We start from the raw sequence: 20,000 nt of genomic DNA, 5'->3' as shown, positions 1-20,000 counted from the left end.
GGCTGGGATTGTTAGCCATAAACAAACTAACTTACAAATTCCCTTCTCCTTTTTTCCTGCATTTTTGAATATTATTATATATAATTACATATTCATATTCCTTATGAACAGCATTCAGATATAAATGCTTTGAGACAAACCCTGAGATGCTTTGTGATGTGTGGTTGTTCAGGTTTTTTTAATCTCATTTCCTGTGGAAGAAAACCTAGGTGGTTGTGTTTGTGTCCGGACCTGTGCTGAGACAGGTTGGATGAGGGACTTGGTGTATACAGGGCGGCGGAGGAGGGAGATTCCAGAAGTGCTCCACCAATGAAAGAATCACTGCATACTGCCCGTAGAGATCGTTTTAATTCTTCCTTCAGTTTTTACTTATTCACTTGCATTTATTGGTGAATCCATCTTCAGAAAGTTGCCTCAGTCACTTCAATCATCTGTGTATTCTATGTACCATATTACTTCAATTACACTTCCATGAAGAAAGGTTACAGCTCTGATTTCCATGTGCTTTTATGGCATAAGCACTAACTTAATCTATGCCACTGTTTCCCAGTGAAGTTTTTTTTCCAACTTTCTCATAACTTTTAAAATAGCAAGGTATAATGAAATACAATGTATGTAGTTTACATGGAAAGAGTTTTCTAATGCACTTCTCAATTTAACCTGGAGTAAGATGGAAGAAAAATACCTTTTAACTGTCTTTAATCTTACTGTTGATTTGGGATAAAATGAAATGATAAAACGTAAAACTAAGCTTAAACTTCATGGGTTCTTGACTTCATTTATTTAATTGAATTCTTAATGGAAAAATTGCCATGTGTGTTTTGATAACCTGAGCTCTGACCTCTCTTCCCCCAGCCCTGTTGTGAGATAAACTCTTTAAAAATCTCTGCTAATAGCTTAATCTAGATAGTCTATGAGAAGCTGAGTTACTAACACCTTAGTTTTAGTGTGGAGTGAGCAAATGTTGGATGTCTTTAGATACATGTTTTCAAGTGTTGGCTTAATTTCAAAGATGTCTGAAGAAGCTACAAGGTTCTCATACCATTTATGAAATCTTATTAAACATACAGCATGACATACATATAAAACACAAATTCAGTCCCTACGGTGACAAAAATAAATGTGTGCAGCTTTCTGTAAAAAAAAAAATTATTTAGACCCGTCAGCTGCATGGTCTGAAGTGTAGATATATTAGAATTCCCAAAATTTACGCAAATGAAAGAGCTAGCTGTTGCTATTAATTTGTGAGGTCCCTTTTATAATTTTTTCTTCTTGAAGGAAGTAGTACCTCTTCCTGAGCTATTTAATTTACTTTTTCTTACATACATCACAATTTCTTATATTTATTTCTTTATATCTACACAATAAAAACTTTGGCACGAGTTCTCCCCATGCTAGTTTTGCAGTTACTTTGCCAAAGCTAATTATTTTCATCTGTGAGAAAGCCATGGTTTTTTAATCTACTCAGATTTGAAAAAATGCCATCTCCATTGAATATATTTTAATAACAGTGTGTAATGTGTAAAGCTGCTTATTCTGTATTCTGACCATTAAAAGAACTGATTACATGACAGTATGCTAGAAGAGTCTTGAGTTGAAGCTGGCGATGATCAATCTTGAAGACATAATAAGCATTTGTAAAAGTTACAGATGAAATGTAAATCTGGAGATAGCGTTCCAGTGTAAAATCCAACATCTTTAAATCCTGATCTTTTTCCCCCCCAGAATTCCATGTCTTACCAATTTTGATCAGATGTAAGGAGGACTGCGAGTGCTTAGAAATGCTGTATGTCTTTTGTATGAAATCTTGTGTGCACTAGATTGTTTTAAATTGAAAAAATGGATGTCTTGAGAGTTTCACTATGTGAATACTTTTGGTTGTTGAAGTCTCCAATATGACTAGGTAGCTTAGATTATTGAAGTAATTACTCCGAATTGATGGGTGGTCTCGAGAAGACATTTTCAATTGATAGCTTCTAATAGGAGGAGGGTATGTTACTAATACAGCACAATCCCTACGTGGATGCCAGAGTTTAAGGAGCCATTAACCTTTTCAGTTTCTTAATATGCTCTGTGCACGTTTGTATCATTCTTCTATGTGACAAATACATAGCAAAGTCAGAGAACGTACGGTTGCACAGCATCTGACTACGGGCACCTTAAGGCGCAAGTCTGTGACTGTATAAAGGTATACGAAGTGTAACTTTTTGCTAAGAAGGAAATACAGTAGTTTCGGTACACGATCTGAATTGTTAAAGCCCTTCGAATAATTCTGAACTTTTCAAACGAAAGGAGGTAAATAAGCGACCTGGAAAGGTACAGTGCTGCGCTGGGGGCTGCATTCCCGACAGAGAGCTTTAGAAAAGAGTAGCTAGTGCCAATCTTGAGCACCCTCTGCTGCCCAAACTGGACATGGCAGTTCTTTAACTGCCACCACTCTCCTCAGCCTTCAGTCAAATTACAGCAAAATACTGAAATAAGGTAGAGGCAAATATCAAAGATCTGGCTTCCTTGTTAGATGTAAAGACAGATTCTAAAAAGAGACATCAGATCGAAGAATATTTAGAGACATTGGGATAGTTGAGCAAACTGCGAAAGTGTTAATGAAAAGCAGATGCGGTCAACTGGGCGTTAAGAATGGGTCACCTTCAATCTCTGTCATTTTGATCTTTTGAAATGTGATGTTTTATTACAGATACAGTAAAGCATTGGCGTTAAGATAAATCAGGACACAAATGAAAAAGATGACACACTTAAGGTTATGAAATCTGTGGCTAGTGTTTGTCAAAATGAGTGCCTTACTTCAAGCAGCTGAGTCCACTATTTAAGTACAGTTGTGGATATAGCTCACTTACAGTTTTTATTTTAGTAGAGTGAATTAGAGAGGGCTAAGCACCTCTAAAAACCTGGAGAGGACTTTCAAGTTTCATTCTGAGTATCCAAACTCAGATGAAGTTGAGTCTGGAAAGGCAACAATATAAAATGGACAAATAAAGGAGGCAGAGAGAGAAAGAAAGGTTTGAGTCTTTGTTTTCTTTTAGCATTATAGATATTACTAGCTACAAAAGGGAATTTTGTTTCTTAAGCGATTAGGTTATTTCAAACATAGATGTTATGCAGTTATGAATAGCCTGTTGAAGTAAAAACAGGCAAGTCAGAAGGGTAATTTCAAAATGTAATAAACTTATTTTGCTTTTAACAGTGTTTAAGCCTCTGTTTTTGAATATGCATCAAAACATTAAAAAAACCCCAACATTATCTACTTGCAGCTTACTCTTCTTCCTTTGGATGATAACCGTGTATTTCTTTTTGAGTTTTAAAATATTTCTGTTCTTTTAAATGCTTGTCTGTTGGATATGGGCTGGTTTTTGTAAGAATACAGAAAAGTAATTGTAATTTGTTTCTCTGTGGATACAATTAATGCTAAATATCTAAAAATGTTTCTCGAAATTAGTGTAGAATAGGTGTAATTCAGTTCCATAAACCTGTAATGTTAACATAATGCCAAATGCTTCAGTTTGTTCAAAGTGATGTTGGGTTGCATTAAAGCTAGCAGGAAGGATGCATGCTTTTTTTGCCAAAGGAAATACAGAAAAAGTTATTGGAATCAAATGGACTATTTTCTGGTTATTACTTTTGTATAACTCCACTGGTGTGGACTAAATAACTAAACTTTATTTCATTTTTACTAAGTAGAACCCTTCCCACCCCCCCAATTATTGCTCTAATTCTAAAATGAATAAAACTTGTAATAGGTTTTTAGCGCTTCAGAAAATGTTTTCAAGGTTTGTCATTGTTGCTCTTGAAGCTAAACAAGTGATTGGGTTGTTTGAAAATGGATCTGAGAAAGCAGAGAGGTGACTTTTTTTACGAAATGGTCACTTTATATATTTCAGTGTTTTCTTTGCTTTTGCTACCTTTGAATCTACTGCTTAAAAGAATGAGTAAGATATTGATTAAAAAGTGTAACATACTGTATGCAAGATTTGGTGGTTTTTTTGTTAATCAAGACAGGCTTGTAGAGAAATGTATTTGTCAGACCTTTACTTGAGTACAGTGAATTAAGGAAAGATGCTTCCTAAACTTGAATTCACTTGCTTTACTTGTTTTGATTCATGGTTATATTAGCTTAATGTGGTTATCTGGATTGCCAAGCAGTCAAGGATTTGAATCGTAGGAATAACCTTAAAATTAGGAGATTTAACAAAGAAGAAACAATTACAGATTCTGAAGTTGCTGTACATGGTTTTAGTGTCAAAGATTAAGGTAAACAGATAATGATGTGTCTATTTAGTCTTTAAACACAGATTAATAATCTATTATTCCTAGGGACTGTAGGAAAGGTTTAACAGATTATTGAAGAAAGCCATAGGGTTACAGATATATGCAGCTAACTGTATATAGTAGTCTATATAAAAATTATTTTTTTGTAAATTATGAAATGCCATGAATCATTTTTCTTAGGCAACGCTTGGTTTTGTCAGCCCAAAGAAGAAAGCTATATTATTAGAATTTTAGTAATTTTAAATACTTACCTTACTCTTTGCATAGCTGCTTACATGTAGGTTTAGACTAGAATTAATGAAAAAGTGAATAATTGACTAGTATTCGAGGTTTAATAAAGTTAAGTTCAGAGCATGGATTAAGAATAGGAAAGAAAATTTTTATGCTTGTGATGCAAATTACAGCCAAAGTCTCTCTCAAACATACATACCATGAAATTTCATTGTCCTCAATATGGTGTTTGTCAGTGCAGAACTGGACTGATTACTGAAATATAATTACCTTTCTGGATGAATCTGGTGGCAGGGGGAAGCATCTCCTAAGATACTTCAGCAATATTAAAGTAGGGCCCTTAAAAAAAGGCCTATTATTTCTAATGCCCTTTAAACTGTAATTAAATAAAAAATGACTGCACTGGACTATTTTGAGAAATCTTTACCATTGTGCAACATGTAATTATAGAATTTTGCATTTAAATATTCCAGCATAAAAATATTTTCTCATTTTCCAAGTAATACACTTATTATAAAATTAGAGGAATTGTTCTATTACTACAATAATAGTTTCAGAGGATAACCTTTCCCAAAAGTTAAGCATTTAGGGCAGCAATAGCAATATTGCTGTTCGTCTTTGACTTCGGTAGTCAGAAAGGGGGGTTTTTTTGTTGCTTTCAACTTTTGCTAATTAAGATTTTTCTTATAAGATAATGACTTATACCTTGTGGTCCAAAATGTGCAGTTTAGACTTTTAATCATTCCCTCATTCAAAACCAAACTATTTTAAAAACTTATAGGCTTTTTTTGGTGCAGGTAGACAATGCCGTACTTTTTATTGATGGTATAAGCCATTATTTTACTGAGAACCATTAGCTATTTAAAACTTCGTGCATAAATTAAAGAGGAGCTAAATGGATTTGCAGTTGTTGCCATTAGTAGCATTTTAGATTATACAGGCAATTATTGTGTTCATTATCGTAGAGCAGCCCCTTTGCAAAACTATTGTGGTTGTCTTAGACATTATGTACAAATTTTCCCTTGGAGAATAAAATTTCCAGTGGTGTGTTTAATTTTGTTAACACAGTTGTTTCAAATAGAACAAATATTATGACAAGTAGAAGAAAATTTGGTTTTCTGATATGGGAAATAGCAATAAATGTGGAAAATTACTCCAATTCTTAAGTCATCTATTTCCTATATTGTCATAATTATTCAGGGTATGATTATTTTCAAAAGGAAGGAAATCACTTTCTTAAGATGGTATATTTTGCAAATGCTTTGATAAAATCACAATGTAGTTAAAATTAAGTTTACCCACTTTTTCAATATTCAGATGAATTCTAGAGAATATTGCTGAATTTCTACATGAAATGTATCTGGATAAGTCAGCAGTGTTTCATTAGTTTGAGTGCAGAAGTTGTTTAAGTGGAAAGGCACAGAATTAAACTAATTAAGTATATTTCAGTACTTTATAGTAACTAATTTTTGAGAAATGGAGAATGCATTTCTATTAAAACTTAGTTTCTTTGTGTGCCTTAAGTAGGCTTTTGCAATTGCCTTCACTTGGCTATAGGAAATGAAAATATTAAAATTGACTGCGGCCAATAGTATGATCTACATTAAAAAGGATGACATTATTAGTAACAAACCAAATGTTCTTGAGCAAGAGATTTACTGTGTGAAAATTTTTCATCATCAACTTTTTTATTCTCTTAATATCTCTCCAAACACATTTTGGTTGGATTCCAAACTTAAATTCACATCTGTCTTCATCAATTAGAAAGGTATTAATGCTTTGAATTAGCTACGTATCGGTGTGCAGTGGACTAAATTTAATGTTTCTGTCCAAAAAGTGGCATTCTTTCCAAAGAAGCTCTTTATTCATTTCTATTCTGGGGTGGGGTTTTTACAGAGGGCGGAGGGGGGAGCTGAGGGGAGAGATAGGCTTTCACTACCATGATGCAGGAAAAAAAAGTGTGAGGTAGTGGTTATGCATATTGCAAGACAGTGATTCTTTATTTTATTACAAAAAAAGACCAACTCTAGAAGGCCAGATTAAATCATTCCTTTCACTTTTTAATGGGATTTGGATGAATAGAGTAAAATATGCACTTTGCATTCATTGATAGCATCTTTAGGTTGAGGTAATTGAGTCTTTTTTCCCTGACTGAATGAATAATGACTTCATCTGATCCTCAGCGAGGCCTGAAACTTAGGCTGCCTTTGTCAACGCAAAAAGATCTGGGCTTTGAAACATGCTCTACTTCCCTGGCTTAATTTTTCTTCATTTTAATCCAAAAACCTATTTTCCTCAATAATTCAAGCATAAACTATGTAGTAGTTGAAGCAGCGGAAATTGCAAGATATTTGTCCTCGTTGTGCTGCTTTTTAAATGCAGCTGATAAATCAGCCGCTGTGGTCTTCAGCTGCCTGGTTCTCTAGGGAAGGGACAGCCCATGTGTAAGCAAGATTGCTGGAATTTTTAAGAACTATATTTAAAGTGGTTCTTTTGCAGACTGTTTGTTATCTAGGGAAGTGTTATGTTTTACTGGTCTTACTGGCAAGACTTGGAGATAAAAGGGGCATCTGTGATGGGGCCTAGGAAACTCTTCCTGACATAATTTTCCCACATATTTTACTGACTACAAGAGCATCCCAAAAAGCGGAGTATATATACTTAGCTTACAGCATACATTATTGAAATGGTGAGAGTCTTAGTTACATAGCTTAAAAATATTTTTTTCATGAGAAACAGTAGATGAAAGAGAGCCTCTCAGTGTTTTTGCTAAAACGTTTCTAAACCAAATACCTTTTTACTCATGAAAAGTTGAAGCTCTGTTTTACTATTTTGGTTTGAAAATGGATATTCCACTCGATTGTTGGTGTTTATTATTATGTTGAATAACTGAAAGCTTCATACAATTAAAAATTATTTCTATGAAATTAGGTCAGATTTACAGACCCCTTTGGGAGTATAGTTACAAGTTACAGTACACTAGTTTTGTGAATGAGAAGGTAGCTCTGTCACGTTTGTCCGTTGATTCTTGAATCTACCAGGTTTTGATCTTCTAGCAGTAAACGAGCAGTAGCTACCCTACAAATATACAGTGCCAGCATTTTTGCTGCATGCATGACAGAAGGAAAGCGTTCCTGCTCATTTGTTGATCTTTAATTGCCTTTTCTCCTTGCCCTCCTGTGTTCCTGTCCTGGATCAGGGGATGGGGGAGAGACGTGTGAGATGTAAAGGCATTCCAAAGGCCTGGCTGGGACAGTTCGCACTGGTTCTGGGAGTTGTTATTGTCCTGTAACCACGGACCATCTCTTGCATGCCAGCATAGGAACAATAATCAATTCAGTTATCAAAATGCAGTTGTTACAAGTGCATGGATTTTTAATAGGTAGGAATAAAAAAGCCAATAATGCCTGATTGTTTGCACTGCAAAGTGTCAGTTGAAGAAAAACTAATGACTAACTTGATTTATACTTCTTCCTCTAGGTTGGCTTGCTGGATCTGGAGCTGAATCAACTGACCAAAGCCCTGTTTTTGGCTTTAGTTGCACTATCAGTTGTTATGGTAACCTTGCAAGGATTTGTAGGCCCATGGTATCGCAACCTTTTCCGGTTCCTCCTCCTGTTTTCCTATATCATCCCGATCAGGTATGTATAAGACTGAAAGAAAAACACAGATGTCTAATTTCACTGAATGTGGCTTTCTTGAAATTTATACTTGCTTCTCATTGAGAAGGAAATTGATCTTATCAGGAAGCTGAAGGAGAAGGTGCCAACAAATCTGCTGATTCTTGAAGGATCACTGTACAGAAAACAATACTGTTGTATTTTTTTGTATAATGTTAATCTTGCTGGAGTAATCAGGATATCTAATCCTTTACTAGCATAAATTTATTAATAAGGATACAATCTTGGTATATCTGAGAACATGGTTTTAGGAAACGTGCATTTAAATGAACTGTTAGGTATATTTTGGAATTTTATTTTTAATGCCTTAAATACTGAAAAGGTTCCATTTCTCTGGTTAAAATACAGACCTTTTACTACAACAATGATTAATTCAAATTGGCTGAATAATGTAGGTGCACTTTTACAATGAGAGGACTTTTAACATGTGTAACCAAGTAGAGACTTGCCCTGAATTAGTTAATTCATTAAGCATGAGTACTGTATATTCAAATTGCAGATAAACTGGAACAGGAAATAATACCCCTGTGTGTAATCAAGTCTTCTGTGGACACAGAAGTGAGAACACCGACTCTGAAATGAATTTAATTTTTTTTCCCCTGAGTGGGTATTTCCTTTACAAAATGGAAATATTCTCTCCTGTTAAAATACCCAGTGTTTAGATTAAGGTGTTTGTTAATTTTAGATGCTCTCTGAAACTCTTCAGTTTGAGATACGTCATTCAGTAAGCCCAGTGGCTAGCTGCAGAGTTAGCAGCAACTAAACCGTAGACAGGTTTAAGACCTATCTCCTCAGGTTTGCACGCAATATTTAAATTCATGTAGTATGAAAAAAAAAAAAAAAAGGAGGATTTCATTAGGTATTTTAATCTAAGCTTACATGATTTATGTGTTACCGTGTTCTCATTTTTTAAGTACATATCTATGTGAAGGAAACTCTATCTTATTTGACCAATTTGATACTCGGGAAGTATCTGTCTTAAGGTTTTATAACTTAAAGGACCTGTATTTTCATACTATTTTTCTGTTGCAAGAGTGACTGATTCTGTTGGGAAGTTGAAGGAGAAGGTTCCAGCAAATCCCCTGGGGAAATGAGGAGATCTCATTGTAGAAACTAGTCATCTTAGAACAGTTTCCACTTCCTTTAACTGGCTCTTGTTTTTTATTTACACATTCGTATTTCAGTGCTGTGATTTCTAAACACTGTTGTTGTCGTAACTCCCTTAGTGCTTGTATGATGCTACTGTTCAGGTCATGTCGTCATTTGCCCCGTACCCACACAGTTACTGAGTATTAAGTAACTTATCCATGGAAGAGGCAAAAAGTGCTGCATTCAAGTGATAAGTAAAGTCTGCGTATTGCTGAAAGACGCACTTAATCATCAAAGACATGTAGGGGAAAGGAAAAATGAGCTAAGAGCATAAAGGATCACTTGTCAGTCACCGTGTTCTTCCATAATAAACATACTAAGCCAAAACTTATTAAAATGGTTAAAGGACAGATATATCTTTGTTACTAGATGCAAGAGGATTAAGAGCGTATAGGTGGTGTAAGTAAATTTGACTCTATATTGACAGTTCAACATACTCCACTGAAAAACATGTTGATTGAGCAGCTCATTTTCAACTTAAGAGTTGTTTAGTGGACTTGTGGGATAGTTCTTTTCCAAAAATAATTTCTAGGATACACCTAATCCCATTTTTCAATTGCTTGTGGGAGATAATATACAAAGTGGAAGTAGTAGAAAATGTGATTGGTTTAGTTATGAGATGGACCATATAGTTACTCTATGGAAGATCAGATAGGAATCTGTCAGAGAATGCTTTTTTCTCTAGAGGTTTATCTTATTTCTATACCAAGTTTTCTTCAACTCAGATAGTTCGTATACAGGGTCGCTTCCCACACTGTCAGTAAAATAAACAACTCCAGTCATGCCGCTCTTCAAATACAACTACACCTCTCTTCCTCTCTTCTGGATGTTAAGTATGGAAATAACTTATTCTTTAGGCTGTATTTGGAGTGTGAATTCTTGGAGATGAAAATTACAAGACTAATGATGCTGAAGCACCAGGTGTTGTGTCCTCTCATTATTTTTAAAATAGCTATATGGGGGAAATAATGAACTTTTCACAGGTAAAGGAAATGAGCGTGGGAGAGCAGGATTGACTGGTAGAGGCAAAGCATATCTGAACTCATGCACGCATGAAATGTGTTGATTGATGGTTTTAGAGAATTCAGGAAGTTTCTAAATACAGAGCTTTTTTGCAGTTGTGTTTGGCTTTTGGTTTGCAGGGCAAGGGAAATTCCAGGTATGCAATAAAAATAATTTTCCATGGCCAGACATGTTTGGTGAAGATCATCAGGAGGAGGTAACTAACTGTTAGCAGAGTTTAACTGATCTCTGCACAGTATCTCCTATAATTAATAGGAAGAGGACCTTTTTTTTTTTTTTGCCCTGGGAACAGCTAGTTCCTTGTGATTCAGCTGCATCCTCAATATTCCTCTAGATCAATGTTGCTTCACTGTGTGAAGGGTATTACCGTGGGGCATGTAAGACTTCAGAAGCATAAACATAAAGCAACTGTAAAAAAAAACCCCAACACAACCAAACAAAAACTACCCCAACAACCAACACCCCCCACCACCCCAAAAAAAATCCCAGCCCACAACATTGCACACATTCTGTAGTGTACAAGCAATCAAGCAAAATGGAGAAAAAGTAGTAGTAAACAAACGTTGAAAGCTTAGCCCAGCTCTTAAGTACTTGTAAGTTAGAACTATTATGCACAAAATGTTTTGAACAGCCCCATACCCCCAGAAATGTTTGGCCCTTAAAAAATGACTCTTCTCTAATTGACGTTTCTTCTTCCCCTTTGGAGGAAGCATAGCCCAGGGAGCGTCTGCAGGCAATCTGTCTCCCTACAAAGTTAATCTATTTGAATTTCTTAAAATTTATTGGGAAAGCAGGATAGAAAGCAGTCCTTGACAGACTATCCAAACCAAAATAAATCTCTCTAGGATTATGCTTACCCATTCTCTGAGTTTTTCCATGTTCCTCTGTATTCTTAGGCTTTTTTCTAGTTGGCTCTAGCCAGTTTGAGATGCATTAATGCCTATCCATAGGTTCCTCCAGTGTCATTGAGACCATTTCATTACTTGTTTTAAATAAAATCATTGATTGAAATACATTCTCCATTAGTTTACGAGATCTTGCCTGACTATGTCACCTAGTGCAGTTATCACATAGCAGGCTGGGGGAGCGTGTGTCCTCAGATATCCATGCTGCTGCTCTTTGTGATACCAGCGTGGAAGTTCTTAGGCCTGTGGTGTTTCCTTTTCTCTTTTCTTTTTTTCTTTTTTTAAATAGTAAGGTCCTTTTGTTCAACAACTTGTATTTTTTTGGATTGTTTATTTTCTGAATGACAAAGGGCAGAGGGCAAAGCCAGTCACACTAATGAAAAGTCAGCACCTCAGGCAGAGGAAGATGAGGTAAAGCTTTGTCATTGTTATACTATCTTGTACCTGCTTACCCAGTTTTACTCTATTACTGTGATTCTTTTTGGTTTCCCCCAAAAAATGTAGCCACGAAAGTTGGGGTGGGGTTTTTTTCAAGATAATTTAGGCTTAGCCAGGCAGTGTTCAACGAAATTACTGCCTCACGTACACAGGCATGTGAGTCCCGTAGCTGTACATGCTTCTGCCTAGCTGTTAAGAAATGTAAAGGATTTACCATAAAATGATAAGGTATTGACTGGGGATCTGGTAAAAATATGTATGGTCCAGGCTCTATATTTAGTAGCAGTTTAAAGCTGGATTGACAGGGGCTTAATCAGCTATCTTTTTAGGAGGATCCTTTAGTTTTGGCGTACACAGAAGCTGAAATGTCTTTTATCCTTTCCTTCAGACACCCCAAGGCTCCTGAGCACGGAGCCATTCTGCCAAAATAAGCTGTCCCCAACGTCTGGAAGGAACTGCCTTGCACTTAAGTGGTAAAGTTTTGGGGCACTACCTGGCTCCCGGCTGCTTTTTTCTGGGTCTTTAAGAGGAGCGTTTGAAGAATGTCATTCAAGTTATGTCAGTCTGTTTTCAGTGGGCAGTGAGGAAAACACTGCTAGGGAGTCTTGTATCTGAAATTCATTAATAGCCAACCAAATCCCAGATCATACAAATATGAAAAAGGAGGTTTTATTCAGTGTGTTGCTGTGTATTCCTGAGATCCAGGGAACTCACACCTGTGCAGGACTGTAATGCCTATGTAACAGCAGCAAGCCGCTATGCTGCTTTCAATCATATTGTAGTTTGTGCTGTCCCTGTTGGAGTTCTAATCTGTATAACCTGTAGATGTGAGAGTATCAGTATATGTAGTCTCACATATACAGGCAGAGTATATTTTAGATACATGATGCAAAGCTTTCAGTGTGGAAGAGTTAAAGAGCTGCTCATAAAGTAGTTTAAGCAGTCCTTATAAATGTGTATTATGCTTCTATACCACACCATGATATATAATGCAATCTATATAGAGACTGAAAAATACTATATGAAGCTTCTTGGTATTTTACAAACTAATTTTGACTTCTTCATGCAACAGGAGCTATGGTGTGTGTGTCTCATGCTAAGAGTAAGTCTTATGCTGCCCAGTATGGTGCCGTACTACTGCCTGAGCTAGCTTTGTGCTTTTCTTACAATGTCTGATATTCATGCTACATAGAGAAAGCACAACCAGTTTTAAAAAAAGTCATTTTTTAACTGATGTATTGCAGTAGATCTTTTTCATTTCTAACCTTGCAGCATTGCCTGTTTGCTCCTAGGCTTTTTTCTGGTTTTAATCTAATAGTATTACAGTAAGTAATGCCAAATTTGTCTGGAATACACTAAAAATATTCGTGTTTTAAAAATTATTTGTCTTAGACATCTAGTGTCAATATTGTTGCCATTGCGCAAAAGGCTTGATGAAAGAAGGCATCTGACCTGATAAATGTGAAAATAACAAAGAAACATTTTTAATAGGAAGTAATTATTGTTATTCTGAACTGCATATGCCACATCTCTTGTGCCAAGGTGCTCGTCTGACATGCATGCTATTTGTATTTTGGACTCTACTGTGTTTTCAGCCTGTAAGAAATTCATAGATTAATTTTCTCATTAATTATTCCCCAGATTTCCTCCTGAGTTTTTAAGTTCTACCTATGTTACAACATCTAATTAGCTGTACCTAGGTTGCATGTGGCCCTTGAAAAACCGCATGTGCCACAGTCGCTATAGCGATACAGGGTTGATACACATTTTTTTGCTGCACATATTTAAGCACAAATGTGTGGGATTGAGTTCTCTTTCAAAGTTACATTCATTGCCTGGGTTTTATGTACAGTGTTATGTGTACCTTCTTTCATTTCCTTTTATATGCTTACATAATAGACAAAATTTAGAAAAATTAGTCCAAGAGAACTACTGAGACCAATTATGAAGCAAACAAGAACACAGATCTGAGGCTTTTCTTTGGAGTATCAGACAGATAGCAGAGAAAACTAAATAAAAATGTATATAGTGGGCTAATCACAAAAGGAGTATTATATTGAAATTTCATCTCCAAATAAAACACAGGAGAAGGGGAATTAGTTAAAAATAAAGGGATGAGCTATGGGTTGATTTTTTATTTATTTAGCTCTTGATAGAATGTTGTGTTTAAAAGAAGTAACTTCTGTTTTGTTCTATTTTTATTTGTTTAGTGCCAGCTAATAGAAGTTGTCAGGCTCCAAAAATCACTTTCTGTGAAGATTTAACTTTCCAGGCATGTTGAAGTTAAAACACTCTTGGTTGTTTCTTGACCAGTAACATTAAAATTACTCCGTATTGTTTTCTAGATTGTAAATAATGTGTATATCTGTGTATAGTTTAAGGCTGTTCCAAGAGTTAGGGATATAGGAAGGTTAAGCGGTATAGCCATAGGGGATTGGGTACAGTTTTGGGTACTAACATGACCCAAATATGATTTTCAGTATTTCACTTAGAAAGAAGCCCTGAAAATAAAAAGATTGCATCTCAATTACTTCATTTCTTTTAAAAATTGGATACCACTACAGGTGCTCATACTGCATCTGGAATTTTGGCAGGGCTTTGGTTTTTGCTACGAAACTTCTGCTTATATACAGAGCTTCTCAGGAAGTTCTTCCTGCCCACCAAAGCTCGAGTAAAACTATCATACGATTTTGATTCAAATTCATACTTGAATTTTATTAGGCACGGTATCACTGTTCACAAAATTGTCTTTGCTAACTTCATTACGTCTTGATTGCTTTTCACTGAGTCGTGAAAGGCAGAATGTTTCTGGAGTTTCTAAATGTATTTGTCTGAAACTTTCTCAATGAAGGCCCTTGCTTATTGGCAAATGTGTCTATTTTGGCTAAAAAACAAAATCAGAAATCTTTATAAAGGGACCTTATGTCATTACCATTTGGGAGAAAATGAAGTTCAGAAGTCCTGTAAATATTAATTTGTTTAACCTAAAACACTACTGATGTTTTTGAGGGAATAAAAGCAAATGTGTCTGGTTTTAACTAGTAGTAAAAAGAAGCGTGGATTCTGAAATGTGTTGTTGATTTGTTCTGAAGCTGAATTGCAGAGAAACGCCATGCTGGCTCGTAGTAGAATAAATCCCCAAGTTGGATAAAAGTTGCCTTAGGTTTGCCTGCTCTAGGGTAACTAGTGCTGATGTTGAGGGACAAGAAACTTCACACTATTATGTTCGCTAAATATGCCTGTTCTCTGCAATCAATACTAACATGCTGTGTCTGAAGATTGCATGTTAATTGGTTTGCTAAAAATTAATGTTACTGATGCAACAATGTGCTAATGATACATGTGATGCTGTTCTGTGCACTAATAACTAATATGTATGGAGTCTAAAACTGGATGAAATTGAGAAGGATTTAAAAACTGGTGAATTTAAAATGTTTTTAGTTCTATAACAAGGTTTCTTAAAGTCCACAAAGGATAATATTGTCAGGCACTACAATAGCTTGGTGTTGAGTAAGCTTAGTATCTCCTTGTTTTATTGTGTAAAAATTCTTGGACTTTTCAGTCAAGTATTTCTATTCATTCCTGTGAAGCTCTGTTGGAGAGACTTCTAGTTTTGAAAGCAAACTCAGTATTAACAGGCCTCCATCATTTTTAGTGTTAACGGCAGTGTCCGTAATGTGCTAGGTGATGGCTACAATGATTTCAAAGACAAAATTTTCCTCTAAGACAACAAGCACTAAGTGAAGGAAGTTAGAGCAGGATACAGTGTACAAATTTTAGAATTAATACTAAAAATGCATCTATAGCCCTCATTTTTTGATTGTTTTTTTTTTTTATTATTATTTTATTCCTGTTTAATTCCTTATTCATCTTAACAATTCAAGCATGTACTCAATATCTCTCTGTGTGCCAGAAAGCTGTCTTGGAGAGTCACTGGGGAGATGTTATTTCTCTGGAGGCCAGCGGTGCCAGCTTTCTATTACGTCCATCAGCATAAAGGGGGCACACTTTGTTCCATGTAGTGCATGCTGGAAAGCTAGAGTAATTCCTAAAATGCCTCGATGCTTTGAAATACAGATTTCTCCTCACCGCTCAGCAAGAGAAGCTGTCTTTTTTTTTTTTCTTTTTTCTTATCTTTAAATTATATTTAAGCGAGATTATAATTAAATTCGTGTAGAGAGTGTTTAGAACATCAAAACCAGGGTAACACACATGCTTATAAAAGATGCAAGTGAAGATGGGAACTGCACTTCAGCTTTGAGAGACTTTTCTGATTTAATCTTACTGAAGTACAGTTTTTGCTATCTGGATGACTTTGTAGGTCTCCATTGGTAGAGCACCCATGTGGATTTCTCTCTGTGTGCCATGTACCTGAGATTGCAGCTCTTAAATAGAGCTTTTATCACAGAATTCCTGTCTCGGTTGCCCAGGCAGAAAAAAACTATTTATAGCCCAAATGCCTCTTTGAAGTGGTGTGATGAGCAGCTTTCATCCTTCACTTACTCTGCTTACTCCTGGCTGTTCTTAAATAAAGTCAGTGTGCTCGTGTTTCTCTTCTCAAGCTAGTCAGCATCCTTTGTACTTGGCAGGCTAACTAGCAGGTTTCCTTCCCGTAGAGTAGTAAATCTTTTGCTGTTCCTTCTGTTGACTAATACATATGTCAGTGTAAAGTGTGTTACATTGATTCTTATATTCTAACTCTGCAAGTTAACGGATATACATCATACAAATACTGGTTGCTCAGTACTTGCTCTGGATTGAGTAAGACAGCGTAAAACTGTAGTTAACCAGTGTGAGGCAAGTGACTTCCAGTATTTTTCTCCTTGTTATACTGTAGCATTTTCAATAAAAAGAATCTGGTAGAGTCCTTCCTCTGTTGTCTGTCCTAATTTTTTTTTTTACATTTATTTGTGTGTCTGAAGGCAGCTGAAATTAGGTATGATACTGCAAAACTAATTGGGGTATATCACCAGGTAAAAGGATAGTTTCCTGCTGCTGCTGATTTTAATGGGAAAATAAGAGCTAGGTAAAGAGCAAAAGACCATCTTGAATGGTCAAGTATCTTGTATCAAAAAGGCTTGTTTCTTTTTGTGCTGGAACATGTGTTTCTTTTTGTGCTGGAACATGTGTTGTCTTCTGCTGTACAAAGGGGAAGGAAGGAGGGGATGTGGAATAAACTGAATTTTTTCAGTCTGCGTTGAAATTTCAGATGTTGTCACAATTCTAGTTGAATGCATCTCCTCTTCATGGGATATTGCAGTTTGTGACTCACTGTTCCCTTCGCTGTTAGCTCAGGTAATTCACAATCAATCTGTCGCTGTGATTGCAAGAGGACAGACAAAAACTGTTGGTGGCTGCTGTTTTGGTTATGCTGTAAAGCAGCACTTCAGGACTGTTAAAGAAGGTCTGAAGAGCATTAGCAGTATTTTGACCTTGATAGATACCTTTGAACAGTTTTAAGAGTCATGTTACTGTAAACCTGTTACTGAACTTGGGACTCTGAGTCCTGTGCCCTGGGCAAGTTAGCTACAAATAGTCCACGTAGCCACTTTCCTAGCTGTTTTTTCAGTATTTCTGTTACAGCAGAGTCAACAGCAATGAGCATGTGCCTATTCCTTAGTCACTGTTCCTCTGACATGGTAGCAGGAACGTGGTGAATAGCTAAAGGAAAGTAGCGTGTTAAAGTTTTAGATCAAGGTGGCATAGAGTTTTCAGTTGGAGCATTTATTTTGGGGGAAGAGCATTGTGATTAAAGGTATCTATGACCAGCATGAGTGAAGACTTTTTTATTATAACATAGGAATACAAGGTGCAAGGGCAATTGATTCTTGTATGACGTAGACATGGAAATATTAACCAAAAAAAATATGCAGACACCGAGTGAACTGGAAAAAAATGCTTTTGATTTTGCACTTCTATGTTTAATCAGGAAAACTTGCTGCAAATTACAGTTTCTAGTACAGAGCTACCCAAAGGTTCCTTATTGCTGCTGGCAGTAGCAACTGCAGCCCACATGTTATCACATGAGGGTACATTTCACTGCTTGGGCACTATTCTCTTTTTGCAGTAGAGAGCCTCTGTAACTATATTTTGGGAAGGACAAGCAGCATTGTTGCTTGGCTGTGGTGGGAAAGAGAAGTTGACAAATATAGCTGCACTTTCCTAAAGAAAAAATAGTTTTTTGAAAAAACAGTGACTTGAAGAGGTACAAAACTATTTGTACTTTCACATCATAAAGAAAACGTAGGTGGTGGGTTTTTGTTGTTTGGGGTTTTTTTAACAGATAAAAACTGTGGCTTGAATAGTGATCTGGTCTTGTTGATAAAGTGTATATAATAATCTCATCTGTATAAGTGTAGTAATGTAATTCTGTCAAGAATCTCCACAAAGTCTTGCAATCTGTCTCATGGAGAAGGCATGGTACATGGTATTGCATTTGTTTGTATTGCAGTAGCTTCTAAAAGTCTGGGATGGAGCCTGAATTTCTAATGTGATATGTACTCTACAAACATATAACAAAAGCATTGTTCCAAAATTTTTGTTGCATATAGTTTTAAGATTTTTTTTTTTTTCAGGTATCCTAAAAAGAGCTTCTAGTTTTATTTTTATGGTTATAACTTTCACTTTGCCTACTATTCACACTGATTATGGTATAAATTTCCTTTGCAGTTTACGTGTGAACTTGGACATGGGTAAGGCAGCCTATGGGTGGATGATTATGAAAGATGACAATATTCCTGGAACAGTTGTTCGAACTAGCACCATACCAGAAGAGTTGGGACGATTAGTTTATTTACTAACGGATAAAACAGGTATATCAGGTTACAATTCTGAAATATGATGACTTTTATAAAATTTCTAAACTTTATTCTATATTTGAATATGTTAACGTAAGAGTAGATTTAGACTACTGATTTTTATTTTTCAGTAAAAATTTTAAGCATGTGTGTAAGGACTTTGTACCAGTACCAACAGGCTTAGGTGGGCCAGTACTTCCATGTGGAAGTCAGTATTTGGCAGTAATCTCATTTATTCTGGTGGGAACACTCCTGCTATAGTAACAGTACACTGGTTAGCATTAGTAAGAGTACTATATATCTTACTCCAAAAAGACTCTGGATTAGCGCTCAGGATGCTATTTTATTCTGCACCTCATTTCTACTGCAATATTGTACGATAGTAACAGTGAAGAATGGCCTTCAAGAGAGCAAGTCATTTCCAAAACAAGTCATAAGATCAGCCTCCAACATGACATCTGTTATCCCCATGAAGTTAGTTGCTCTTTACGTTACAAAGACCAGTTCTAGAGCTGTTGTATGATTTCATCTTCATAACTGTAACCTGTTACTATACCTGACCTGGTATGCTGGAAAGCCCAACCCTTACCAGGATCAGAAGGTAGGTAAGTGTGTGAAGTAGTAAGAGCTTGCACTATGCTGCTGTCTGCCATTACGACTGAAACTTGTTACAGTCTTACTATGCTCTTAATTCTGGATGTATTTAAGGAATCTTAAAGTTTATTTTGGAAAAGATCATAATAAATAACAAGTTAAGTTCTGTAGCAAATACAGTGTTTCTTCTCCTTTCTTGGTTCTCTCCTGAGATTGAATAAATCAGTTCTGGTAGACATACTGGTTTTTTTAAGAAGCTGAACTTTTGAATTGAGAAAGTTGTTGATCAAAGAGCTGAAGAAATTTTTTAGTGGTTTTAAGTAAAATATAGTTCAAAATGGTGAGAAAGCGTTTGGGAGGGGGGCAGGGGTTGGCCTCTGTTATACTATTCAAAAAGCAGAATACACAGTTTACATCTCTTTCTGCTTAAAATAGTTCCACATTCCCTCCCATGTTGAACACTTCCATTACTGCATATTTTGAAATGAAATGTAAATTTAATATATTGTCACATTTTCAAAACACGCTTTCATTTTTTTCAATAGGTACATGTGTTACCCTACATTTCTGAATGCTGTTCTTCTATTTCGTAAAAAATAAAGACAAGTGTCACCTTCTTTCTTAGCATATAGAAAAGTGTATTGTTAATTATAGTGTGGTAATTCTTCAAAGCAAGTGAACAATTCTTCTTTTAACAAGTTTTATTTCAGTTAGCTAATGATTTGTATGCTATTTGAAACTGCTTATTGATTTTAATTGCACCCTTCATCATGATAATTTATGTAACTTCAAGAGTGCTGTCTCATCGAAGGCTTGAAATATGTAATTTACAGCATATATTTGGAAAAAGGGAAGTATGTTCAAAAATAATGAATTTTCAAAACAAGGCAGTAGAGTTC

General features: G+C 35.8%; 1 protein-coding gene across 2 annotated transcripts in view; it reads left to right on the top strand.

Moving 5' to 3' along the window:
- ATP9B (ATPase phospholipid transporting 9B (putative)) overlaps positions 1 to 20,000 on the top strand; it is a 172,807-nt gene that overhangs the window by 108,467 nt on the left and 44,340 nt on the right. For both annotated transcript variants that reach the window (XM_052802752.1, XM_052802684.1), the window contains exons 12-13: positions 7,996 to 8,156; positions 18,380 to 18,522. In XM_052802752.1, coding sequence (XP_052658712.1) covers positions 7,996 to 8,156; positions 18,380 to 18,522 — 304 coding nt within the window. The remainder of the gene's footprint in view (positions 1 to 7,995; positions 8,157 to 18,379; positions 18,523 to 20,000) is intronic.

This window comes from Harpia harpyja, chromosome 1, assembly GCF_026419915.1.
Source record: "Harpia harpyja isolate bHarHar1 chromosome 1, bHarHar1 primary haplotype, whole genome shotgun sequence".
Classification (NCBI taxonomy): domain Eukaryota; kingdom Metazoa; phylum Chordata; class Aves; order Accipitriformes; family Accipitridae; genus Harpia; species Harpia harpyja.
This window is presented reverse-complemented; position numbering and strand designations above follow the sequence as displayed.